We start from the raw sequence: 26,671 nt of genomic DNA on the forward strand, positions 1-26,671 counted from the left end.
TACTCCTCAAGAAATGAAATTTAAAAAGAGAATAAGTTGGTGAAGTGAATGCAGGTGGAGTTTGTATTTGAATACTTGTGAATTCAAAATGATATTCCGAGTTTCAATTTCAAATACCTTTTACTCGGTACTGTTTCTGTTTTTACTAGGTTTTGATCATCTCGCTGATTATAATAAGTTCTACCCAGTCATCAATCCAATCGCATTGGCCAAATGTTGAATGAATAAGATGGTTGGACTCTGCAAGACGTGGTCATCTCTGACTGAACATCAACTTTGACTTTTAAATCATCAACTAATCATCAACATCCAAAGGGACTAATAACACTTATAAATATGGGATAATATTGGTCTATGCACCTGTTACAACTTAATCGCAATTGTTAACATACCACACACATCGTTCAATTCATTTTCTCTAAAGTCATTATTATGATATTATCACGTTTTTACGTTGTACAATGCCCATGAGTCCATGACTTCCACAAACAGTTACGTCAACATGCCCTCAACATCTAATTATTATGAATCGAGCATCGATGATCAAAGTTACGTGAATGAGGCGCCTATTCTTCCAAAATACAAAGACGAAGGAGAAAAGAAGAAAGTTGGCAAAGTTGATAAGATTGTTAATCGCATGTTGGACAAGTACGAGAAGCAAATGCCTGCTACCATCAGAGACCAAATCAATTTGGAAGAACTTACGGCTAAGGAACGAAACCAAGGGCGTAATACTACTTCGCGTGGTCTTGATGAGGAGCCAATCGAACAAGAAAAGATTCAGCGCTTCAAGATTCGTACTGTTGTTGCCCAAGACATCGATAAAGAAGACGATGATCAGACAAAAAAGTGAAAAATCATGCATATTCTTATATTTTTTTCTGTCTATAAAAGATGACGAGTCATTATTCATTATTATGTTCTTTTTTTCTTTGACTCTTTGATTATTTTTCACAACATGGATGTGACTATTCTCCAATTATTCTGTATGTTGTCATCCGAGACTTACTGGAAACATTAATACGATAAGAAAGGTTATTTATATTCAAACAACAATCAAGCCTCACGCAATTCAGCTTGACGCGGATCGGAACCTTCCTGTTTCAAAAGATTTTATATATTTTTTTTTGTGTTTTCCAATTTTATCTGGTAATAGGTTCATTTTGTAATGGGGAAGACTCACGTGAAGATGCATGAAACAATTTTTTTTTAAAGTTGTTAAAGTGACACATTGTAATTGGTAATTCTTAATAACTGATTAATAAATTATTTTCTAAACTCGGTTTTCTAAATCCAATTTGACCTCATCCGGTTTAAATAAACCGATCCTTGGCATGCTTAGTTTTTTTTTTTGGTGACGTCTCTGGTGGATGAAAGTGTTTGGTGACTAAGATGGCTAAATGATGTGTTTGGAGGAAAAGTTGACATGTGGAAGGAGATATATAGTTGATGGTGAGAACAAGATCTGCTGAAGTCTTTGAAAAGGGTAATCTTTTGTCTAACGTCAATAGTGACAAAGGAGAATATAGTAAATTTGCTATGTCAGAGTAGGTGAAGCTTTTCTCAATTTACAAAATTTACCTGATTTTGCATCAGATTTAAATTTTTAATATTAAATATTTTAATTTCATAACAAATTTAGATACCAAATAGGATAAAAATAAAAATAATAAAAATAACTATAAATAAATAATTACATCTAAATATTGTAAAATTCAAAATAATTCTAAATATTCTATGATCCTTCTTACAATCTAAGATTTATGTATATATTAGAGTAAAGTATTGTTTTTGTTCCCAACGTTTGGGGTAAGTCTTATTTGTGTCTCTAACGTTTAAATCGTCTTATTTGTATCCCTAACGTTTATAAAAGTGATTTAATGTTATTCTATTGTCAATTATACTAACAAATTAAATTGTATTTTTAATTATTCTCACTTGGATGTATTCATTCTCAATTAGGTCTCACTTAAATGTGTTGGATTTTAATATTATACCTACTATTTGTGTTTAGATTCAATTATGTCCTTAGAAAAATGAATTATGTAAATGTTGTAGGAATTAGTTTCAACTTTTGATGAACTATTTTTAGGGAGTGGATCATCGACTCTATCCCAGACATTTGTATTCTAACTTTAAGAAGAGATTTTTAAAACTTAAACCGAAGCATTCATGATGTGTAATTGACGGTAGGATAACATTGAATCACTTTTACAAACGTTAAGGATACAAATAAGACGATTTAAACGTTAGGGACACAAATAGAATTTACCCCAAACGTTGGGGACAAAAACGATACTTTACTCTATATATTATTTTACATTGAATTACCAATTATACTGTTAATCAACAAATTCATATCAAAAAACAATATTTAATACAATTTTCAGTTTAAATTTTATAAAATGTTTACTTAACAAATAAGATAAAAATAAAAATAAAAAGTGTAATAAAGATTTTTAAAATAAAAATAAATATAATTTAATTGAAAAGTACATTTACCTAGAATAATAAGTAAAAAAAAATGTTGAATATATTCTTAAACGCACATAAATATTAATTTTTCATTTATTTACAAAATATATACTTCATTCATACATAGTTATAATTTAAATAAATTAAAAGATAAATAATACTTATAATTTATTATACAAATAATAAAAATATTAAAATATTTTATAATTCAAAATAATTCTAAAATAAATATCATTGTAAAATAAATTAAACTATTTTTTATTTTATATAATATTAATAATATAAATATTTTGTTTTATAATAACAATATTTGAATAAAATACTCTATATAAATTAAGATACCTATTTGTAGTCGATAACATAAAATTAGGATGAAATGATATTCATTTATATATATTTCTATTTTTTAGTATTGGTTTATGTGTGACTCCATGCTTCCATCGATCCCACCTGAAATAATCAATGGAATAAATTGTGTTTTTTACTTTTTTTATTGAAGTTAAAAAAAAATATATAGATAGATTTTTTTTATAACAAATATGATTTAATTTATTATTTGTTACAAATTGCATTAACTTAACAAAATATTACAAATAGTTAAATACAATTATTTATTATATTGTTTTATTTATTATTATTATTATTATTTAAAGTATCTCTTAATCTAATAAATTAAAAAGTAATTTATTACGATACTCAATTTCATTTAAGGATTTATAACTTATCAGTGACTTGCTGGCTGCTGCATCCTTTTAATTATTTAATACCACTTTTTCTTATTATTGGTCAGCCCTTTTTTAGTTCCAGACCTTTTTATTTTTCAATCCCCTCAACTAGCCCACCTCAATAAAACTCCTTTTCTGGAAGCCAATTTTCATATTTGCCATTGCAATTAATGTTTGTCGTTTACCACACTCTTCCTTTAGTACACTATTCTACGGGTTGCCATACATGCCATATGTTGCAAAGTTATTTGCCAGTCAACACATAGGTATTCTTAGCCATCCAAAACCATGCCACCAAAGAACTCACCTTTTTTTTTATCAACCGGGAAAGGATCCTGAGTCCTACCCAACCCAACCCAAAAGATCTGCATCAATCTCCTTCTTCCTCGAGCCAGAGGCGTTGGTTGTCTGGTTCCGTTGATCGATTCTTCTCCCTTATGGCTGTTGTTATCCAACTTCTATTCTCTTGCAGCTCCTTGTGTCCTAAATAGTCATTTCAGGTCCATTCTTCCTTTCCGTAGCGCCACTTCTCCTTCTCTTGGTTAGTTCAGTTCGTCTTCTTTCCACGATTCTGTCCGTGTTGGTGTTCCGGCGACGCAGTGATTTAGATGAGGGACCCGATGATACGATGAGAGAACTCTATTTCCCAATATGCGACTTGCCTCCTCGCCGTTTCCCATCCAGTTGCAGCCTCCACTAGCATGCTTCCTCGCATTTTCCTGGATCTTTGCCGGCGGTGATGCTGTTTTGTCCGAGGTCCATCGCCATTTTCGGAGTCTAGTTAACACTCTCGGTTTTCCAATAGCATCATAATCCCTCCCCTTCTGCGCCGATTCTTCTTCCTTAGCTTGCTGCTGCTACTGATTTCATCTTCTCCAGGAAGCTGTGCTATGCTACGATTTGTCGTCGCCCATGTCACGCTCCATAATTCCTCTATCTTACTGGATTTCACGCTAACAAGTCCACTAGTGGGTATCTTTTTACCATTATTTTGTAACAAATTCTCAAGGCTGAATTCTCCATCTTGGATGGCATGCTGTTGGGTCATTTCAGGAGCAAAAAGTGATTCTGAATTGGACTTCATTAGAACTAGCTGCATCAGACCATTGTCCTCATCATAATAGTATAGAAAGTATGTTATTAGCAACTTCAAAAGACTGTGATATTCCATGGATTTACCAAGATAACACCAGCACCAAAAGATTGTGTAGCACCTCCAAACTGAGAAATAATAAAGAACCTACAAACTGATGTATAATTTTGTAATGGATTTTTTTTTATGAGGTGTAAGGGTTAATTTTGGCTCTTTTGAATTTTTTTTAACATAAACAGTCCAAGTCCAATATTGTATTTGTGCAAAAATCTAATTTTTTTTAATGTACAAGTAAAAAAATCAGTTGAAATGAACCAAATTAATCAATTCTACGTATAAGGTTTGGTTATAAAATTTGGCTTTTTTTATAATAATCAGTTCGAATAAACCAAAATATAAGTGAGGACACTTGCCACATTCTCATGCATAATCTTAAAAAAAATTGTTTTGGACATCTTGATGTAAGTGATCCTTTTTTGTAATAGGACAAAAATAATAATTATTTTATTATTAAATTGAAGGACCGATTTTGTAAAATACAAATTCATAAAAATGTTATTATACCTGATTTTTTTTTTGTCAAATACTCTTACACACGCACACCTTTCCTTTTTTAATAGATTCCATATATGATATATCAACTTTTTAGAGATAACTGGGATTTGAACACGATGCACTTCCTAGCAAGGCAAATATAGTTGTCACTAAACCAAGCTTTACGGTACATATCTGACGTTTAGGTACTTCAGAATTCTTTTGGAATGTTTTGAAAATAATTTGTTACAAAATGCATACGCCATAAGGAGTGGTCTAATTTGGGTTCATTAGGGGCACCGAACAACCTTGGGCTTGGATAACTTCTGTAATGCCGTTAGCCCAGCCCAAATTGTAGGTATGAATTCTAAAGTGTTAAATAATGTAGCAAGAGTTAGGTATTATTTAGTTTTCTCTCTCATGGAGAGTAGTTCTCTCTGAAAGAAGAGTCCCTGAGAACTTAATGGTTTCCAAGATACGATTGCTTTTAAATTTTTATGAATTTAAACACAGAGGATGGCTTAAGGGGTATTTTAGGAGGACAAACTCTCGGCATATAAATAATTATATGTTGTTTTATCAAGAATTACACATAAGCATGTTTTGAAGATACTACTTAAGAAGGCCGATGATTTTTCTAAGAATCATATATTAAATGTTGTTTACAAAGAATTTTTTTAAAGTTTGGCCTTTCCTAAGAAGTAATTTTATTGAACAAGATATTTTCTTTTAGACATTAGTTTGTTAAGTATACGACAACAATGAAACTTTGTCCCACTAGGTAGGGTTGACTACATGGATCAAACGACGTCATTGAGCTCTATCATATATCATTTCTACAAAAAGATGATTTTCATGTAGATTTCGTTTGACCACCTTATAGATGGACTTTCTAGGTCTTCCTTTGCCTTTCACCCCTTGTCCATCTTCCATCCATCCACGCTCTTGACTGGGTGCTCTGTCGTCTTCTTCTCACATGTCCAAACCACCTGAGATGCAATTCTATCATCTTTTCCACAATTGGCGCTACTCCAACTCTCTCTATTATATCTTCGTTCCTTATTCTATTCAATCGCGTATGAACACTCATCTATCTCAACATCTTCATCTCTGTCACACTTAACTTATGTTCATACTCCTCTTTGACTGCTCAATACTGTATACCATAAAGCATAGTCGATCTGATAGCAATGCGATAGAATTTACCTTTAAGTTTTAAAGGCTCTTGGATATGCTCTTTGAGTACTTCCAAGACTAATGTGAAAAGATATGGACTTGATACGTGGTCAGGAGGACATTTTTGTCATTTTAGAACTAAGGAACAGAATGATAATCTCGTCACATTCAAAGATCTGAATATTAGAAGAATTATACCATGCCGATATTGGATATCAAGAAGACCAAGAGTCCATCTCAAAAATAGTAGTGCTGAAATGGTGACAACTCATAAGGCCCATTGGGCTAAGTCAAAACAGCAAGAAGCCCAATAATGCTTTTCAAATTTGGTGGGAGGCATAACTTATTATTAATTTTCAAATTTTTTAGGCATTTATTTTAATTTGTTTTGCTGTTAGAGTTTGTTGAAAGAATTGATTTACTTCTGATTTGTTTAGTAGTATTTTTAGGGATTTAAATTTAAATCAAATCTGATATAATCTAATAAGATCAAATCTGATTTAAATTAGTTATCATATCTTTAAGATTTTAAAATTCAAATCAAATCTGATCTAATCCAATAAGATCAAATCTGATTTAAATTATTTATCTTATCTTTAGGAGATTTAAATTAAGTTAACTTATCTTATCTTTTAGCTAGTTTGTTAGGGACCTATTTAAACACTATTGGTGAGATAATTTACGTAACTTTTGATGAATAAAATTTCCAGTTGCTTTATGCACATTTTTTAGTATGATTAAGTGAGGTGAGTGATTTGCTTCGCTTGTTGCATGAAGAAGATTGAAGGATCCAACACTAAGGTGATCTGCGTGGTGGTTTTTTTCAATTTTCATCCCTCTGATCTAGGCTATCAAGGGCAGGTTCTTTAAAAGTTTAGTAGGAAATCTCTTCCGGTGAGCTAGGCAGCTAGGAACAGGTTTCTTAAAAGTCTAGTAGAAAAACTCTTAGCTATCATTTATGTTTCTGATGTGTCTTTTCTGTTGTGTCTTTTCTCCATCCTTTTCTTATCCCTTTATCATTCGTTATAATTTCTTATTATCTGGTATCAGTTACAGTTCGTAGATAAATTCTTATTTATCTACACGTTCAATGGGTCTTGTTTAATATCTTTATTTTTCTCTTCAATTTCTACAAATTTATTTTAGAGTCCAAAAAAAATAACAAAATTTCTTATTTTGTTTAATGTTTCTGCAATTATTATATCTTAAAGTCAAGGTAAAAGAAAAAAGTAAAAAAAAAAGACTTAAAAAAAGTTAAAAAAAAACATTTTTAAATTTTGATTCTGCAATTACGTCAATGTCGGCTACAAAAAAAAAGGATCAATTTTTTTCAGCTTTGTTTTAGCTTTCTAAATTTCCTTTGGGTTCCAATTAAGATTCAATTTTTCTAGTTACTGTCATCTTAGTATCACTTATTATTTTTCTTCCTTTGTCATATATTTTGGTTGTCTTTTTTGTCAAGTTGAGCATCTCTATCATTCAGATTATCTTATTTTTGGTATCTCAATTTCTCATTTTCTAAAGTGCAACTTGTTAAAGCCATCCAAGAGTAAAAAAAGGCAAGAGTGGTGAGGTCAATAGAGGATAAAAGCCACATATTGAGTATAAACACGAGTGTTCTACTCTGAGTGATACATGTGAGAAGAGTGTTGTAAGGTCTTTTCTTTCATAGATTTTTCAGCGATGGCTAATAACGAAGCGACCCACGATCCACAACTGACTTTCCGCGTCAACACAATCACTGGCATACTAGAAAGGATTGAACAGCACCTTGAGAACATTGCTTCAAGAATTAATTCTTTATCCCCTAGTTGACGAGCACGGTCCCAAAAATCTGTTCATAATCATTCTAAGGAGTCTAAGGTGGAGACTTCACCCAGATCCTGGTGTCATAGACAACTGGAAGATATTCATAGTAACCTCAATGCTATCAAAATGCATATCCCAAAATTTAAAGGCAAAAGTAACCCTGAGGCTTACCTGAAATGGGAACGAAAGGTGGAGCTTCTATTTCAGTGTTACAACTACTCTAAGGTAAAAAAGGTACAACTAGCGACTATAGCTTTCTCAAATTATGCCCTTGTCTGGTGGGCTGAGCTAGACAAAAATAGTAGGACAGATCAGAAAACCACCAATTCAATCTTAGGAGAAGATAAAGAAAATTGATGGGAATCGATTTGTGTCATCAACATACCATAATGAGTTTCTTGAACAGCTTCATAAGTTGAAACAAGGTTCCAAATCAGTAATGGAGTACCACAAGGAGTTGATGTCTTTGGGAACCAAGGCTAATATTACAAAGTGTTCTGATGTTCTTATGAGACGCTTTCTTATTAGACTAAATAAAGACATTGCAGATAATGTTAAACTTTACCATTGCACAACTATGAAGGATTTCGTCATTATTGCGACTGAGGTGGAGCAAATGAAGAAGAATATTATGGATCGACATAAGAAGATGAGTTTTTCTAAGCATATCTCTCATTTTTCTTCCAAGCCAATGATGGAAGAATTTGTTGAGTATGCTGTAAAGAGTGATGTGTACTTGGAGGAATTTAAAAATCAAGAGAGAAAAGAAACAGAGAAAGAGAGTGAGTGTTTGAGTGAAAATGATCAATGTTCAATAATTGAAAGCCAGAGTTTTGAGAGAAAAGATAAGAATAGTGAGAGAAAGGAGTCAATGAGCGACAAAGAAACTGAGTGTAATAAACACACTTGTGAGAGAGATCTAGAAAGTTCTAACGTAGACAAGAATGCATTAGTATCATTGAATTCTAAAGAGTCTTTAATTTGTCATATATCTAACCATAAAATTCCTAGTATTTTTATGTCAACTTTTCAAAGTTTTGCAGATTCACTGGACAATTATGGAGGCATTAATATGAATGAAAAGGAAGAAAGACAACTAATTGCACACCTTAGACAAGGTAATGAGAACTTGATTGCTAATAAATTATCCATGAGGTATGATTTAATCACAACTCTTACTCCTAAATTCTTAGTATTTGATTATATGAAGAATTTTTATGCAACTAAATTTTATTTTTGCTCTATATCTATTGCTTGTAAAGATATTGATTTAAAGTGCCATAGTGGAATAGAAAGAATCTCAGATATATTATCTATATATTTTTATTGGCCTCATAAGTAGGAGTATAGATGAAATTTATTTTGGTTTTATTACATCTAAGAAAGTTGAATCTCAAGCATTTCTTGAATATGTTGTGCATTCCTTTGCTTATTGCTACTTATACTTGGATTGATATTTCTATGGATTTTCTACTTGGGTTGCCGAGGATTAGAAAATGTACACATATCATTAATTTTTTCAGTGGATAGATTTAATATGATGATACTTATAATTGCAAATCAAAATATTAAAGATGTCACACACATTATTGAGTTGTTTCACAAAGAGTTTGTGCTAATTTATGCTAGTTGTTTGGATGAACATATCTTGTATGTTAAGCCTTTTTTGGATAATTCTGTGTGAGGTATTAAGTATCCTCATAAATCTTATATTTATAATTCTGTTGGTTGTTATCCTTGTAAATCTCTGAATATTTTTCAATCTTTTACTATTTTAAAATTCTTGTTTTTACCCTTGAGTAATGTTGTTACTTTAGATGGTGAAAGTATAGTTAGAAAGATTGAACTTGCACACATAAGGGACATAGCCACAATTTAGTGGATAGAGAAGAGCCATCAAACCATGGTTTTTGAACCCGAAGATCGGGTTTGGATTTCTTGGAGGGAAGAAGAGCTTCTCATTCACAGTAAAACAACACTTGTTGCTAGAGAAGATGGTCCATTCCGGGTGTTAGGGATCATCAACGACAGTTCCAGCAAGCATAACTTCCTTAGTAGGTATGATAGTCCACTTGTGTTTAGTATCTCTAATTTTCTCCTTTTGATATATATTCAAATTCGAGGACGAATCTTTTTTAAGAGGGAGAGGATGATACGTGGTCAGGAGGGCATTTTTGTCATTTTAGAACTAAAAAATAGAATGGTAATCTCGTCACATTCAAAGATCTGAATATTAGAAGAATTATACCATGCCAATCTTGGACATCAAGAAGACCAAGAGTCCATCTCAAAAACAATGGTGCTGAAATGGCGACAACTCATAAGGCCTATTGAGCTAAGTTAAAACAACAAGAAGCCTAGCTAATAATGCTTTTCAAATTTGGTGGGAGGCGTAACTTATTATTAATTTTTGAATTTTTTTAGGCATTTATTTTAATTTGTTTTGCTCTTAGAGTATGTTGGAAGATTTGATTTACTTTTGATTTTCTTAGTAGTATTTTTATGAATTTTAAATTTAAATCAAATCTGATATAATCTAATAAGATCAAATCTGATTTAAATTAGTTATAATATCTTTAGGATTTTAAAATTTAAATCAAATCTGATCTAATCCAATAAGATCAAATCTGATTTAAATTAGTTATCTTATTTTTAGAAGATTTAAATTAAGTTATCTTATCTTATCTTTTAGCTAGTTTGTTAGGGGCCTATTTAAACACTTATGATGAGACAATTTATACAACTTTTGATGAATAAAATTTTCAGTTGCTTTATGCACATTTTTTAGTGTGATTAAGTGAGGTGAGTGATTTGCATTGCTTGTTGCATGAAGAAGATTGAAGGATCCAACACTAAGGTGATCTACATGATGGTTTCTTTCAATTTTCATCCCTTTGATCTAGGTTGTCAAGGACAGGTTCTTTGAGGGTCTAGCAGAAAATCTCTTCCGGTGACCTAGGTTGCTAAGAACAGGTTTTTTAGAGGTCTAGTAGGAACACCCTTATCTATCCTTTATGTTTCTGTTGTGTCTTTTCTATTGCGTCTTTTCACCATCCTTTTCTTATCCCTTTTATCATTTGTTCTAATTTCTTATCAAGACTAAGGATGATTCATGATGTAATCCTATACCAATAAAAAATTTCACTGTCACAACACCTCGAGTCTTTATACTAGTTGTAGCCCCATCATACATGTCTTTAATTACACAAATATATGTGATCCTTACTTTTTTTTTTCTTTCTAAAACCTTCCATAAGACCTCCCTTGGCACCCTATCATATGATTTTTTCAAATTAATAAACACCATATGTAGATCCCTTTTATTACTATGTTTACCTCTCCATCATCCTTCTTAATAAGTACGTAGCTTTAGTAGTAGATCTGCCAGACATAAAATTAAATTGCTTCCCTGTAACTTGTATCTCTTGTCTCAGCCTCTGTTCTATCATACTTTTACATAACTTCATTGTATGACTTATGAGTTTGATCCCTCTATAGTTTCTACAACTATGTATATTCTCCTTATTAATGCAACCCCCCCACTGTTGTGACTGAGACCCTCCCGGATGAGCAACTCTTTATGATTCAGAAGGCTCTGTGGTTTACAGATATTACAAACTACAAGGCCATGAGGTTCATCCCCAATGAGTACACTAAACAGCAAGTTAGAACGGTTTTAAATTATGCTAAGTACTACTTGTGGGAAAAACCTTATCTTTTTCAAGAGATGCTTAGATGGTATGATCCGGCATTGTCTCAGATGAGGAATTACAGTGGATCCTATGGCATTGAACCGGAACCTTATCTTTTTCAAGAGATGCTCAAATGGTATGATACGGCATTGTCTCAGATGAGGAATCACAGTGGATCCTATGGCATTGTCACGGTTCAGAGTATGGAGGCCACTTTGGTGGTGAAAGGACAACCACCAAGATCCTTCAGAGCGGTTTTTATTGGCTGACTCTCTTTCGAGGCTCACCGAAATGTGTAAGAAACTGTGACAAGTGTCAGAGAGTTGGGAATCTCCCCAACAACCATGAGATGCCACGGTAGTAGATTTTAGAGATTGAGTTGTTTGATGTGTGGGGTACTGATTTCATGAGACCTTTTTCACCCTCATACTCAAACACTTACATCTTGGTGGCAGTGGATTATGCGTCCAGGTGGGTGGAAGCAGTGGCTTTACCCACCAATGATGCCAACGTAGTGTTGAGCTTTTTTACAGAGATATATTTTCATCCAGTTTGGTGTCCCAAGGACACTGATTAGAGGAAGCCACTTCTGCAACAGACAGTTGGACTCACTTCTACAGAGATACAGAGTCTATCATAAAGTGACAAACCCTTATCACCCTCAGACAAGTGGATAGGTTGAAGTCTCCAACAGGGAACTCAAGAGGATCCTAGAGAAGACTGTGAGTACTTCAAGGAAGGACTTGGCAAGGAAACTAGATGATGCTCTTTGAGCATACTAGACTACACTCAAGACTCCTATTGGAGTGTCTCTGTACCAGTTAGTTTATGGTTAGACTTGCCACTTACTAGTGGAGTTGGAGCACAGAGCATATTGGGCAACAAAGTTCCTGAACTTTGATGCTAAAGCTGCAGGAAAGAAGAGGCTACTCCAACTGAATGAACTTGATGAGTTCAGAAGCTCTGCCTATGAGAATGCTAAGCTCTACAACGAAAAGACCGAGCTGTGGCGTCACAAGAAGATAACTACAAGAACATTTGAGTCATGCCAGAAAGTTTTACTATTCAATTCTAGGCTCAAGCTCTTTCTTGAGAAGCTAAAGTCCTGGTGGTCAGGACCTTTTGTGATAACCGAAGTGTTGCCTTATGGTTACGTGGAACTTCAGGAAGAGAACTCAGATAGAAGGTTCACAGTCAATGGTCAGAGGGTAAAGCACTATCTTGGAGGCGAGATCGATCGTCAGAGGTCCACTCATCTTCTGACTTAGTAGAGCTGACTGTCAAGATAATGATGGTAAAAAAAGCGCTTGTTGGGAGGCAACCAAACCCTTAGTATCCTTGATTTTATGTTCAGTTTGTGATTCTCATTTCTTTTTATCTATTTCTAATGATTATTCTTAGTTTTTCCTTGGTTTAATAGTGTTTGTGGTCATGCAAAGTGTTTAGAATAGGAACAAGAGGAATCTAAAAGAGAAACAGAACACCCTAGAGAATAGTTTACTCGAGTGTTCTAGCGCTAAATACGGACCTAGGCGTTTAGTGCCAGAGATGGCACAATTATCAAGGAGATCTCTGATGGGTGGCGATAAATGTCAGACTGAGCGTTTAGCGCCGAGGAGCACACAAATCGAAGATGAATTACATTAATTTGGGTTCTAAACACCAGGTTGGGGGTTTAGTGCTAGGATTGCCAGCTAGGGTGCCGGCGTGAAACGCCAGGGAGGGCGTTTAACACCCTGAATGGCATGCAATCCAAGACAAACTCATGCCTCATAGGACGCTAAACGTCAGCTGGGTGTTTTGCGCCAGGCCTCATCTATCATTTTCAAAAAAGTTGCAAAATTAGCGTTAAACGCCGAGGGGGACGTTTAACGCCCCAGAGGGCACAAGTTTCACAACGTTGTGGCGCTAAAAGCTAAAGCTGGCGTTTAGCACCAGGGACGCAGCATTGAATTTTGAGAAAAGGGAATGCAAATTTGCAATGGTAACTACTACACCCCCTCCCTTTTGACCGTTTCATACCCCTTTCCCTTCCATCATTACCTCCCCTAAACCACCCTCAATTCATTTTTCACCCCAAATCCATTTATTCAATTTTCCACATCCCATCACCATATTATATCTCATCAAATCTTCCCCAAATCTCTCTTTCCCAATCCTTAACCCTAAATTCCATTCGTTTTATTTTTCTTTTTCTTTTCCTACTTCCCTTCCCACACTCCAACTGTAACCCCCACCCTCTTTATATCTATCCTCTCCTTTTTCACATTTCTCTTACTCACAACCATTCTCATCCCTTTTACCCTTTATTTTCCTTTTCTTATTTTCTTTTTCTTTGCTCAGAGACGAGCAACAGTTCTAAGTTTAGTGTTGGGGCGCTCCGCTTTTCTATTTTTTTTCATATCCCATATGGCACCCAAGACTGGAAAACCCTCTTCTAGAAAGAGAAAGTAAAAGGCTCCCGCAACCGGTTTGTTTGATAACCGGTTCCGTTCCAAGATCCATGAGGATCACTTCCACAAGATTGTGAGCAAAAAGAAGGTGATCCCAGAGGTCCGACTTGATTTGCAGTCGGATGAATATCTGGAGATTCGGGAATAGATTCTGAGGAAGGGTAGGGAAGTTCTATGCAACCTCGTGGCTGATGTGGGTGTGCTGATGGTCAAGGAGTTCTACGCCAATATTTGGGTGACTTACAAGCATGTTAATGCGTGAACCACGACCCAAAGAACTGGCACACTTTGGTCTGAGGGAGGATTTTAGAGTTCAGTCCAAAAAGGGGTAAGGAACATACTTCAGTTGCCACCATCCAAAGATGAGCCTCACTCTTACACTCAGAGAGTCAACACTGATCAGAAACTGGACCAAATTCTCACCGACATATGCCTTCCCAGAGCAAATTTGAGGAGGGATTCTAGAGGTCAGCCATACGAACTGGGCAGGCATGAGGCCAATTGCTCGGGGGTGGTTAGAGTTAATTCAGCGCTCCATCATTCCTAAGAGTAACTAGTTCGAGGTTACTATTGATCAAGTCGTGATGATTCCCTGCATCATGCTCGATAATGAGGTGGATGTGCATCGTGTGATCCTGCAAGTTATACAGCATAACAGTGAAGGCATCCACCTCTGCTAGATTGGCCTTCCCTCACATCATCTTCCGCTTATGTGAGGCCGCTCAAGTCCATATTGAAGGAGACACCCTGTCGACATTGAGAGACTGATCACTCGGAGGGATATGGAATATGCCAAGGAGCTTGGGCAAACACCGCCTTATGAGCCAGTTTCCCCTCCTCAGCAGGAGCAGTCTGAGATGCCTCAGGGATATTATTTCTCCCTCGTGACTATTGGGATTGATGCATGGGCATCTTTTTTATACTTTCTTATTATTTTATATATGAATTCATTAAGTTTTATTTAGATTTTGGTGTTTGAAGTCTATTTAGATACTACTTTGAGGCGCATTGAGGTTTTATTAATTTTAGAAAAAATCCGAACGAATTTGTCAAAATTTGTGTACAAGAAAAAGGTAAAAAGTGGATGCTATCAACCCTAACCTCCTCAAACTCCAACATAACTTGAGCTACATAAGTCCAATCGACGCAATTCCAGCAGCATTAGAAAGCCCATTTTTGGACTTTTACAACGATGTATAATAGTCTATACTTTTTTTCTGGCATCACAATCTCGTGGAGTGCTAAACACCGAGCCTGACGTTTAGCACCAGGAAGACAGCAACATTTCTGCCTCCTAAGGCACTAAACGCCAACGCCAAATCTCTGGCGTTTAGCGCCAGTAGCACGGATCCAACTTCAAGAAAAGGACTTCATTAGTTAAATTTGGATCATATTTATCTTTTTTTTTTATTTGTTATTTTTGTTCCCAAACATATCTTTTGGGCTTTAGATATGTGAAAAATGAAGCGACTTGTCTACCTAATTGCTTGAAATGTAACTACTGACAAATCCTTTCATAAAAGTTTAAATATTGTAAGCACATAAATGTTGAAATCACATAATCAATTAGCTGTATATTTCAGCTTTAAATTTGATTTCTGGGCTGCGAATATCATCCTGGCTTTGAATTAATCTGATCTCTAGACTGGTTGACTGGGGATCATGACCTGCACTTTTGTAGTCATTGAGTGTCCTTTGCAAAACAGCCTGCAAACATGGGCAATACTTGCATCATTTATCAATTATCATCAATTGTCATTGTTCGAAAGTTTACGGCTTCATCAATCATCATGAATGTCAAAAGTTTTAAAATATGAAAATTGATATCCTCAATTGACTAGACGGCAATAAATTGGTCAAAGAAGTCAAATGCTAAAAGAACTTCCATCACTCCACCAGTATTTGCACACTATCATCAGAGTAGGAAGAAAAGAGTAAGCTTAAAGTGACATGTGAAGAAAATGAATACCTGCAAGCTTGATACTGCAAGTTCTGCAGTAATCTCAAGGTTGTCAGGGTATTTCTGCAATGCATAAAGACATACAGCTCGTTACTATTATGGTCATAGGTATAATTGGAAGGCTCTATAACTATAACCATAACTCCTACGCAAAGGTATTACATTACTCCAACCAAGAAGAAGTGCAGTCATGAGATCTCCCGTTCCCTACAAGCAAAAAACATAATTGAAATTTTGGTTACTGGAAGTCTGAAAGCTGAATTGGATTTGATAAATGTCTTACTGTCGAAAGAGCACCTGGTCAAATGGATAAACAATTAAATGGCAACTGAATGAATTAATGAAAAATGAAATCCACTACAGTGTGGTAGCTAGTTGCAAAGCGATAACATGGTGTGTTTGTCTACAAAAATAAGACAAAGGTGTCTATGTGGGGATGTACATGATGAACAGGTCTCTGCATTTCAGTCATATATAGAGAAATAGAGAGATACTTCGATAATTACATAAGAAAGACAAACATTGATTAATAAAAGCTGAACTCAATCCAAGTTTGGCTTCACAAAAGCTTTAACATTCATACATACATAACAATCAAACTTATCAAAAACTGAACTATACCGTAAAGTAAGCTGGTATTTTTGGAATCACAATCTTAAATTGTTTGGGAGGCTTTTCCTGTCGCAAACAAATAAAACTAGTTCAGCGGTCACTGAAGAATATGCAGCATATAGAAGTGAAACCAGTATTTAAAACTAAAGTAGTTCTACAGAAAAATGAATTTAGACAAGCAACCATATTATGAAAGGTCAATATGAAAATTAAGAAAACTTGATTCGCAATGTTGCTCATATCTGAAAGTGAAATCAGAAATAGAAAATTTGGATCAAATTACATTCAAGTGAAATCTAGCCCACCTTTTCCTTTTCATGGCTGCCAATGAGAAGAAGATTCCCCTCTATATTTATACTTGTTATTACAACCTGAAGGGTCATATATATTAGCTAAATGTTTGAGAGAGAACTTAAATTGCAGTTTTCAGAACAATTGACAAGTTCATTATAATTTGTAACACTAGGCATATACTATTTCTTGGAATTAAAAAAAAAGCAGTAAAAAGAGAACACTTCGAAAAGAATATCTAAAACTTGAGAACAATAAGCCTCAAACTTTGAACTGTGTCTGTGAGAGTAAATGCAGGTTGCCTATAAAAATAGAGGTGCACCACATTAGGCTGACACAATATCTGACCTCTCAAATGATGTTGCAAAATTTTATTTTTTTAAGAAATAAAAGCCACAATTTTCATTGGAGCAAGAGACCTAAATCATTTTTACGTTAACAAAGAAATATGACAACTAAGAAAATAACGAGATATCATGTTATGTGGGACTTTGAGCACTCCATAATAACCATGTTCCTGACATATCATCATCATCATCATATCATTACTAAAATTTAATTTTAATGCATTAACATTGTAAATTTTTTTTCAGTATCATCAAATTCTTTTCATTGAGAAGATTTAACTACTAGTGTGAAAGATAACTACGTTTATTAACATGGCAATATATGATTGAATGTATGTGTGAAATTAAAATGTAATATTGACAATGCATGGAAATTAAATGAAATAAAGGAGGGAGATAACGATCCAATTTAAAATTTAGTCAAAAGCAAAATGCAATTGAGTATAGATGGTTTGATCCAACAATCCTGAAAGCAGATGAGCATTATCTGTAATGTGTAATCCATGTCTTGCCATTCAGTGAAATATTGAGGGTGGAAGAGATGCCGAAGTTATGTGGTTCCAGTTCTATCTAAAGGACTATCTAAATCAATAAATAATGAAATATGCATAGTTGCAACAGTACTGAATATTTCACTTGTCAAAATTGGAGCTTTTCCATGTACAAATATAAAGGTAAACCTTTGATGGTCCAGCCTCATGAAGAAAATTACAAGCTTTCCGGCCATCATCTTCAGATTGAATCCTACAGTAAGTACAATGAATAAATATGCAGGAAAAACTGACATATTCGTATAAATACACAAACAGAATAAATAAGTAAAAATCTAATAGCATCAGTTGTGGCAAAGAAGCAGCATAATAATAACGAAATTCATAATGCCTTCTGCTGTTGAAACTAATTTTTCAAATTTCAATCACTAGAAAACATCTAATAAAAAGGAAAATGTGTATAACAAACTTGGTTCTAAAGTTTAAACCCATTTAATTCTGAGAAAAATTACAACGCAATAGATGAGTAAATGTATCAGTGCATAATAAAATAAGAATAAATAATAATAAGGTGGACTCCCCTCTCCCTCCCAAACTGATACTACCAGGATAATAAATAATAATAACAATGACAAAGAAGTGAAAGTGGAACCTTCGTTAGAAACTATTGCAAGTAAATCAAATTTGTTGCTGTACACTACACTACAAATAGAGTGCTGAATGCAAAATTTCAATGTATGTTCATATCCCGATCCTAATTTTAAAAAAATTAATCTACTTCCATAGACAAAAATTGATTATGAAGTTTCATACTTCAAAAACAAAAAGGGAACTAATCTTATACCACCTATAGAGTGGTAGACATTGAAACAAACATACGAAAAGAAAAGAAAGGAAACTATATAACAGGAGGGGAAAGGCTTCATGCAACCTTATTTGTGGGATAATTACCTGAATCCTGTTAGTAGTTCTGCTTCAAACTGGTTAGGAGTTAACATTGAAGCTACTGGAACAACCTGCCAAAATGTGTTATTCAAATATGTAGTTTTTAAATTAAAAATAAGAAAGGTAACATGGAAAGGAATTTTGTTTGAATCTTTTCATAACTAGGAACCCAGTACTAGTGCATTAAAATATAGTTTTCAATTATTGGTAACTAAGCTAAAAGATTTATATTCTTTAAACTTGATGCATTGTATATATTATTTGCACATGAACATCTACAGAAACATCTTTGTTAACCAGTCTTACCCTTTCACGATAGACTGATATTAGCTCTTGAGGAACATAAAGTTTTCCTTCGTCACCCATCACTGGATCACAAACTGACAATGAAACACAAATTCTTTAACTGAAAATATACAAATTTGTTTAAATAATTCAAGTCAACTCAGATTACCCAAGCTTCAAATATAACCCATCAACAGGGAATGGAGAAAAAAAAAGAGATTCCAGTCCAGTACCAAAACAGAAAAATTAAGTCGTATTTCCCAGTCTTAATATACCACTAACGAGTGAAAATTGCAATAAAACATTCCAGTAATATTGGGGCAGTTCGGAACAAACTGTAGTTGACACTAATAAAGAAAAAGCAAAGTCCCTTCTAGCTACAACAGTACGTAAATTTCCTTTTCTGTTTCTCACTTTTCCTCTGAGGACATGAGCTATGTCCTCCATTCTTTACTTTAATTAATATCTAAATATTCATAAAAGCTAGACCACTATAAGATGGACACATGCTAAAATAAACCCGAAAATGATAAACGATCATATCAAAACATTTTATAAGGCCAATATAGGACAGCTTATCCTATCTTGTAAAGTTTTATTGGTGTGTGAACACATCACTAAAAGCCTCACCGTATATAAGTTTAGGGTTTACTGAGCGAAGCTTGCTAACAACTTCTAATACAGTGTCTAAAAAAGAGACTGAACCGATATAACCTGAAAATATAGAAATTATATCAGATAGAAGTAAGGAAAATAAGGAACAAAAAAAAACACAACAAATTAGCTGGCAAGTAAGCTGTGACAAAAACACATTACCGCACAAAAATACAGCACAAATAGAATAACAACTAGTGGTTACAAAACTCTACATGTCTCACCTGTTAATAAATGAGTATAGTACAACAAATCATTTCCTTCAAGACCTTCTATTAGTTCCCAGAGTTGTTGTCCATTCAAAACCTGACCCTTAAAAGTAGGGTATCCTGCATTATAGTCCTCAAATCCATTTAACAAAAACTTCGCCTTAAATTTTAACGAGGATACCAATACCATCCTTGAAACTTATTCAGAACGACAGATACAACATCGCACCCTATTATGTATGATAGGCTTCAGAGCGAAATAGAAGCAGCTTGCCTGTATGATTAGAGAACTGCACAGAGTTAATCGGATCCACATCATAGCCCAATAGTTGCAGAGGGAAGACAGCTGATTTATTACCAACATACCCCTGAGAAGAAGAACACAAAAAATGACCATGATGTCAAGCTAGCTAGTTACTCTCAACCATCTCTATGCATGCAACAACCAAAGTTAAAATTTGAGTGCCAATAAAGTTAAAATTCTTTTAATCATTCACTATGTGTCCAATCGTTGACCAAAGCATATTTGATTTGAATTTGATCACCAAGAAACTAATAGCACCTAAACATCATAGTATCTTGCTACTGCTAACGAGCTAAGAGCGCATTTGACAAATTATTATCACTGAATAAGTAACATGATGAAGCAAAATCCAAAATGAAAAGGAAAAACCGAAGAAATGAAAAGCACCTGAACGGTGTGAGATTGAATGCTGAGAACTCGACCAGTCTCCGAGGGAAGAACCAGTGAAAGGATTGGAGGCGCCATCTGTGAAGTTCTCGGGTTTCTTCTCGCCCGTAGAAATTGAAATAACAGAATGTTAAATTAAATTCACAAGAGAGCGAAATCAATTGCAGAATATGAAAATTAACGAGTGACTGCAAGAATGTAGGTACATAATGAGAGAATATTTGATTTAACCGGAAAATGTGAGTTTTAGGGGAGAATCTGAGTGGTGATGAATTGATTAGCAGAGACTACAACAACATCGAAGAAGAGCTCGATGCTGATGTAAATGTCCCCAAATCACTTTTTGCATTCTATTATTATATTCATTCATTCATCTTATTTTATTCTTTTTTAATAATGAATTAAAAAAATTACATACTAATTACTGATTACTTATCTAAAAGATTTTAATCCCTATTTTAAATTGAGATTTTAGTAATTCTGAGGATTGGAATTCATTATTACGGTAAGTTGTTGGTGAAAGTATGAAAGTGCCACTGGTGTCGTCTGGTGTGGTATGGCTGCAGATATGCTTACTTCATGCATGATGCATACACAGCCAAATTTCATTGCTCCATTTTTGGCCTTTGGATCAGATTGCGGGGAATAACACAACAAAACCATTCATTGACTTGAATCAAGAACATAAATAAGTTAACAATATTTTGAACCTTTATTGTTGGACTTGCCAATGAAATAAATAAATAAAAGGTGTTTTCTTCTTGGACGTTTAAGAGAGAATAAATAAATATATTTTTCTCTTCATTTCGGAAAAAAAGGTGAAACTAGTTTTTTTATTAGACATATTTATCTTTATTAGACCAATAGTATGAATCCATTTTTATCCTCACCACCTTCAGTTAAGAGTACCGATTCATCCAATATCACTCCTCTCACTACACCCATCTGATAGTGTGAGCAACAATGCAAAAGAGATAAAATTATTACAAACTTTGCCAAGTAAAAAAAATTAACAAGCATGACTTAGCAATGATCAAATACACATTATCAAAGTTTTTCCAATCAATCTATTATAAATTTTCAAAAAGAATGAAATGAAAATGCACTAGATTTATCCAGCATATATTCTATATAGTATATAAACAATGGTCTAAATACCAACTTTTCTTTAAGTTTCGATGCATCCAGAAAGTCCACGGTCCCCAGATTCCACACTTGAAGGCTCCGCAACACCCCCCCCCCCCCCCAACCCACCCAAAAAACCCCAAAAAAAGTTTCCTGTTAACTATGACATGATTAATTGCAATATTGCATAGTCTCTTCCATTACCTATTTTATTTCATATATCATCAAGGTTGAGCAGATCTCTAGAGGGGAAAAAGGCATTTAATGAAATCGGTAGATTACAAGTTTAAAATTTTGGAAACAGACCCAAGTTGACATTAGGAATTTGTTTATTAATGAATATGGCACTGGGAGTGTGAATGCGACCGAAGAAAAATAACCTCTAATAGAAAGTTGTGGATGTAACATAGAATACAGAGAGAAATAGCAACGTGTAAAGTTAAAGATACCAAACATGCATGCAAAATTGGATGAAGAAATCATGGAAAGGGTAAAGAATTACCGAAGACCTGGTTCAGATTTGAATTTGTCTCTGCGATATGAGAAAGTTATGTATCCTAATAGGTAGCTGGAATTGCGAGGGATGCGTTCTGAGTACGAAGCTGCAAATCACAAGCTAAAGTGAAAAAAGGGAGGAAATCAGTGAAATAAAGAAGAGCACGAAGAAGATGTTGAGGGACGGCGAAGATTGAAGAACTCACGGCGACGGCAAAGAGTCTACGGCGGCACGGGTACGTTCGCACTACGCACAGAAAGTGGTACTCGACACAGAGAGAGAGAGAGATGGCTCGGAGACAGAGGCGTTTTTGACGACGAGAAAGAGGCGGCCGACGACGGCGAAGACAGAAACGGGCTTCACGGCGAGCAGAGAGTAGCGGCGGCTGTTTGCTCTGATTGGGTTAGGGATTTTGCCATTTTGGTGGGACTGAGAGCGAGACAGAAGGGAGAGGGGATTGGGGATTTTTTTAAAATAAAATAAAATATTTTATTTATTAAAATAAATTATTTGTAGTATTTATACAAAAATTCATCACATATACTTATTTAGTTTACCGTGTAAATAAAATAATAATGTATATATTTCGTTTATATTGTGAATAAAATAATATTAAAAATAGATGATATGTGTATTTTATTTATTATTATTTTATTTATATTATAGATAAAATACATATATTATTATAAAAAATTAAATTTTATTTTTATTTTTAAATTATTCTTATTTTTAAAAATTATATCTTAAAATTGCTACTCTACTATTTAAAATGAGTGATTTGAAATAGTACATTATTTTTTAAAGAAGTAATGACCAATTTGGTACCCGAAAAATTCAAACGCTGACATTTTGATACTTGACTATTGTTATTGACAAAAAGGTACTTGAATGTTTAAAATTTTTGCCAAGCGTGTCGATGTGCTTGCCGGACCATAGCTCCGATGAGTACAATGCTTACGTGGACGCCGATTTTTGCTAACAAGAGGAGTTTTATATTAGATGGAATTTGTAATTAAAAATTTGGTTAGTCTACCCGAAAATTAAGTTAACCTAATTTAATTTATTTTTGCCCCAATTTAATTTTGCCCTAAAATCCAATTAGCAAATGCTATTACTAGTTACTGAGTTACTGTGACTTAGTGTGTCACTACTAGTAAAACTCAAAGGTCATATAGAGAGGGAGAGACGTTGCTCTGGAAGCTTGGCACGAAGAAGAACGAGACTAGGCGAGAGACATTGTCGAATCAAGGGCAACGGTTTTCAAGTGACATCGTTGGCTCACCATTCTTCGCTAGGAGCAACCCTACGAAGAGGTACGTTCTGCTTCATGTTCTTTGTTTAAGTAGTGGTTTATTTTGTTTGCTGGTGACATCTTGTTTATTCATTGTATCTTCCCTCTACTATTTCTTAGTTGGATCGTGTAGTTACGTTTGTGTATCATCACATGGGTTGTTTGAAAATTGTTAGAGATGGTAATGTGATATACGAAGGGGGTTTAGTAACTGAGATACACAGGGTGAATGTGGAGACATGTAATTTATTTTTTGTTGAGGGGTTATTTTTAGACCTGGGTTACCCTGGATATAATGAAGCGTATTAGCTAGAACCTGGTTGCGAATTAAGTAAGGGTCTTAGAGTGCTTAGGACAGATGCTGAAGTGATGAGGATGTGTGAGTGTGCGATTAAAAATGACAACACTGTCCATCTCTATTTTGATCACCACATTGATGCTAACCTTGAAATCCTTGATGACGATGTGGTGTCTGATGGTAGCAATGAGAGTATGGTTGAGGTCAATCCACCTGGTGATGAGAGAGAAACTGAAGTTGTGAATGAGGCCATTGGTGAGGTTAATCAGTTGAATAAGGCTTTGATTGTTGTTGTGAAGGAGACTTTGAATGAAATTGTGATTGAGGAGGCTGTTGATGTTAACGAGTCGGATAAATGTGAGGGTGGTGTTATGAAGGAAGATGTGAATCACGGGAATGGGAATAAAGACATTGAAAAAGATACAGCTCTAGAGAAGGTTGTTAAGAAGGTGAGAAGAGGCATCCAAGACCACCACCAAGTGGTTTATCCCAAAAAAGAAGAGCTGCTGAATCTGAACAACCTGAGGGTGATCCTCGAGAAGTTGAAACAGTAAATGAACAAACACATGAGACCAATGATGATGATGCACATATTGCCAATAAAGGTGCTAACATTGAAGAACCTGTTGTGGATGAGTTGAGGGCAAAGGAACCAGCTACAGAAAATGCAGTAGGTAAAATTATTTTTTCTATTTTGTTACAGCATGTTTGGATAAGTATTGCATCATGGCTGACATATATCAATTGATGTTTTAACAGATACACAAACACAAAGAAATGAGAGGACAAATACAAGGAGAAATCACCCACGGTCTCAACCATCTAGGCAGAGGATTGTACCTGGAAAGAATGATGAAGCACCAAGGGTAGAGGTGTCTAACCCGAACAGAACAGATGGAGACAGTGGACCTGAGATGTACCAATACGAATCTGATGAACTGTATAGCCCTCCTGGATCTGATAATGAAGATGAACCTATATTTCCTCAACACCCGAACACACCATTTGGGAAAATTACTCTGGAGTTGAACATGGAGTTCGAGACCATGGAATAGTTTAAAGCAGCAGTGCAGAAGTACAACATACAAATTGAGAGACATGTATTTTATCTTAGGAATGAGAAGAAGAGGTGCAGGATGATTTGCTACGATCCCGACTGCCCTTGGTTGTGTTACTGTTCGAGGACCAATTATCCAGCCTCGTTTCAGATTAAGACATTTGTGGATGAGCATACGTGTCCGATAAGCAACAAGAGTAAGTCAGTCAGTTGTGCCTGGGTTGCTGAGGAGCTGGTGCCGAAACTCAAAATCCATCCCAACATGTTACAAAGGGAGGCACAGGAGTGGTTTAAGGTGGAGTATGATATCTCAGTTAATGAGAGGATGATGTATCGGGCTATGGACAATGCCAAAGACATTATTGAAGGAACGGTCCTGAATCAATATCTAAGGCTTAGAGACTATCTGAATGAAATCATCAAGGCTAATCCTGGGTCAAGAGCCAACATGGAGACTATCTGAACAAACAATGGAAAGATAAGGAACATAAGGGAGCATTTCTGGCAATGTGCAAAAGCAACTACTGATCAAGAGTTCAAGGATGGAATGGCTAATGTGAAACGGATCAATAAACGGGCATGGGAGTATTTGGACAAATTTGAGCAAGAACAGTGGTCGAGAAATGTTCATAACTTGGGTCGAGCTATCCGACCCGGGATGATTAGAGATAAAGCGATCGACCTTTTCAGGTCAGACTATCCGATCTCTTCTTAAAGAGCTCGGCCAAATCGACAGAAGAGTCCAGTAAAGGGCCCAAATAGAGGAGCACGACCCAAATCCTAAGGCGGCCTAAGGCTATAGAGATAAAGGCGGTTCCATTGAAAGATACGCTGACCTCAACTCAAAGCTAAAGATAAGATAAGATAACTAACTTATCTTATCCACAGAAGGTCACATCTCACCATTATAAATACACTAGAGCACCCAGGTATAACTCATACTCTGATTTATACCTGCTTAATACCCTTGCTAACTTAAGCATCGGAGTCCCTTACAGGTACACCCCACCCTTCGGTAACAAAGGATCAACAGCACATTCAGTCCAACAAGTCGGACGTGCCAGCTCCGGCCGCTATTCACCAGCCGGACACATCGGTTCCGACCAGCACAGAAAGTCTCGTCCGAGATCGATCTACAGTTTCAGGTAACTGATGAGCGGATAATTTATACGCTTTTTGGCATTGTTTTTAGTATGTTTTTAGTATATTTTAGTTAGTTTTTATTATATTTTTATTAGTTTTTAGTTAAAATTCACTTTTCTGGACTTTACTATGAGTTTGTGTGTTTTTCTGTGATTTCAGGTATTTTCTGGCTGAAATTGAGGGACCTGAGCAAAAATCTGATTCAGAGACTGAAAAGGACTGCAGATGCTGTTGGATTCTGACCTCTCTGCACTCGAAGTGGATTTTATGGAGCTACAAAAGCCCAATTGGCGCGATCTCAACGGCGTTGGAAAGTAGACATCCTGGGCTTTCCAGCAATATATAATAGTTTATACTTTGCCCGAGATTTGATGGCCCAAACCGGCGTTGCAAATCAGCTTCAGAATTCCCGGCGTTTAACGCCGGAACTGGCACAAAAATTGGAGTTAAACGCCCAAACTGGCATAAAAGCTGACGTTTAACTCCAGAAAAAGTCTCTACACATGAAAGCTTCAATGTTCAGCCCAAGCACACACCAAGTGGACCCCGGAAGTGGATTTTTACGTCATTTACTCATTTTTGTATACCCTAGGTTACTAGTTCACTATTAATAGGATCTTTTGACATTGTATCTTTACCTCATGACACTTTACACGTTTCTCATTGTATCTTCTACGGCATGAGTCTCTAAACCCCATGGTTGGGGGTGAGGAGCTCTGCTGTGTCTTGATGGATTAATGCAATTACTACTGTTTTTCATTCAATCATGCTTGCTTCCATTCTAAGATATCACTTGTTCCTAAATCCGATGAATGTGAT

At 35.1% G+C, this 26,671-nt stretch overlaps 1 protein-coding gene across 6 annotated transcripts; it reads right to left on the reverse strand.

The window, feature by feature from the left end:
- Positions 1-15,410: 15,410 nt before the first annotated feature.
- On the reverse strand, positions 15,411-22,528 carry LOC130935511 (pyridoxal kinase-like). 6 transcript variants are annotated; one of them, XM_057865291.1, is made up of 14 exons: positions 22,269-22,528; positions 22,077-22,169; positions 20,443-20,539; positions 20,026-20,119; positions 19,767-19,871; positions 19,519-19,602; positions 18,910-18,983; positions 18,610-18,674; positions 17,848-17,911; positions 16,835-16,900; positions 16,539-16,595; positions 16,080-16,124; positions 15,927-15,980; positions 15,411-15,664 (listed from the first exon to the last, which is right to left on the reverse strand). In XM_057865291.1, the coding sequence occupies exons 3-14, from the start codon at positions 20,518-20,520 to the stop codon at positions 15,524-15,526; spliced, it is 927 nt and encodes a 308-aa protein (XP_057721274.1). In that variant the 5' UTR covers positions 20,521-20,539; positions 22,077-22,169; positions 22,269-22,528; the 3' UTR covers positions 15,411-15,523. The 6 variants fall into 6 exon arrangements, with proteins under 6 accessions (XP_057721274.1, XP_057721269.1, XP_057721272.1 ...); XM_057865286.1 differs by having other exon boundaries at positions 22,070-22,169; XM_057865289.1 differs by having other exon boundaries at positions 20,443-20,546; positions 22,069-22,169.
- Between the last annotated feature and the right edge of the window lie 4,143 nt (positions 22,529-26,671).

The sequence above is a fragment of the Arachis stenosperma genome, chromosome 6 (genome assembly GCF_014773155.1).
Source record: "Arachis stenosperma cultivar V10309 chromosome 6, arast.V10309.gnm1.PFL2, whole genome shotgun sequence".
Taxonomy (NCBI): Eukaryota; Viridiplantae; Streptophyta; class Magnoliopsida; order Fabales; family Fabaceae; genus Arachis; species Arachis stenosperma.

Coding starts and splice junctions, on each gene's coding strand:
- LOC130935511 (XM_057865291.1), bottom strand. CDS start 20,520: ATGGCGCCTCCAATCCTTTCACTGGTTCTTCCCTCGGAGACTGGTCGA. Junction 19,872..20,025: donor GCAGTTCTCTAATCATACAG/GCAAGCTGCTTC, acceptor ACTATAATGCAG/GATACCCTACTTTTAAGGGT. Junction 18,984..19,518: donor AAACCCTAAACTTATATACG/GTGAGGCTTTTA, acceptor TTTCATTGTCAG/TTTGTGATCCAGTGATGGGT.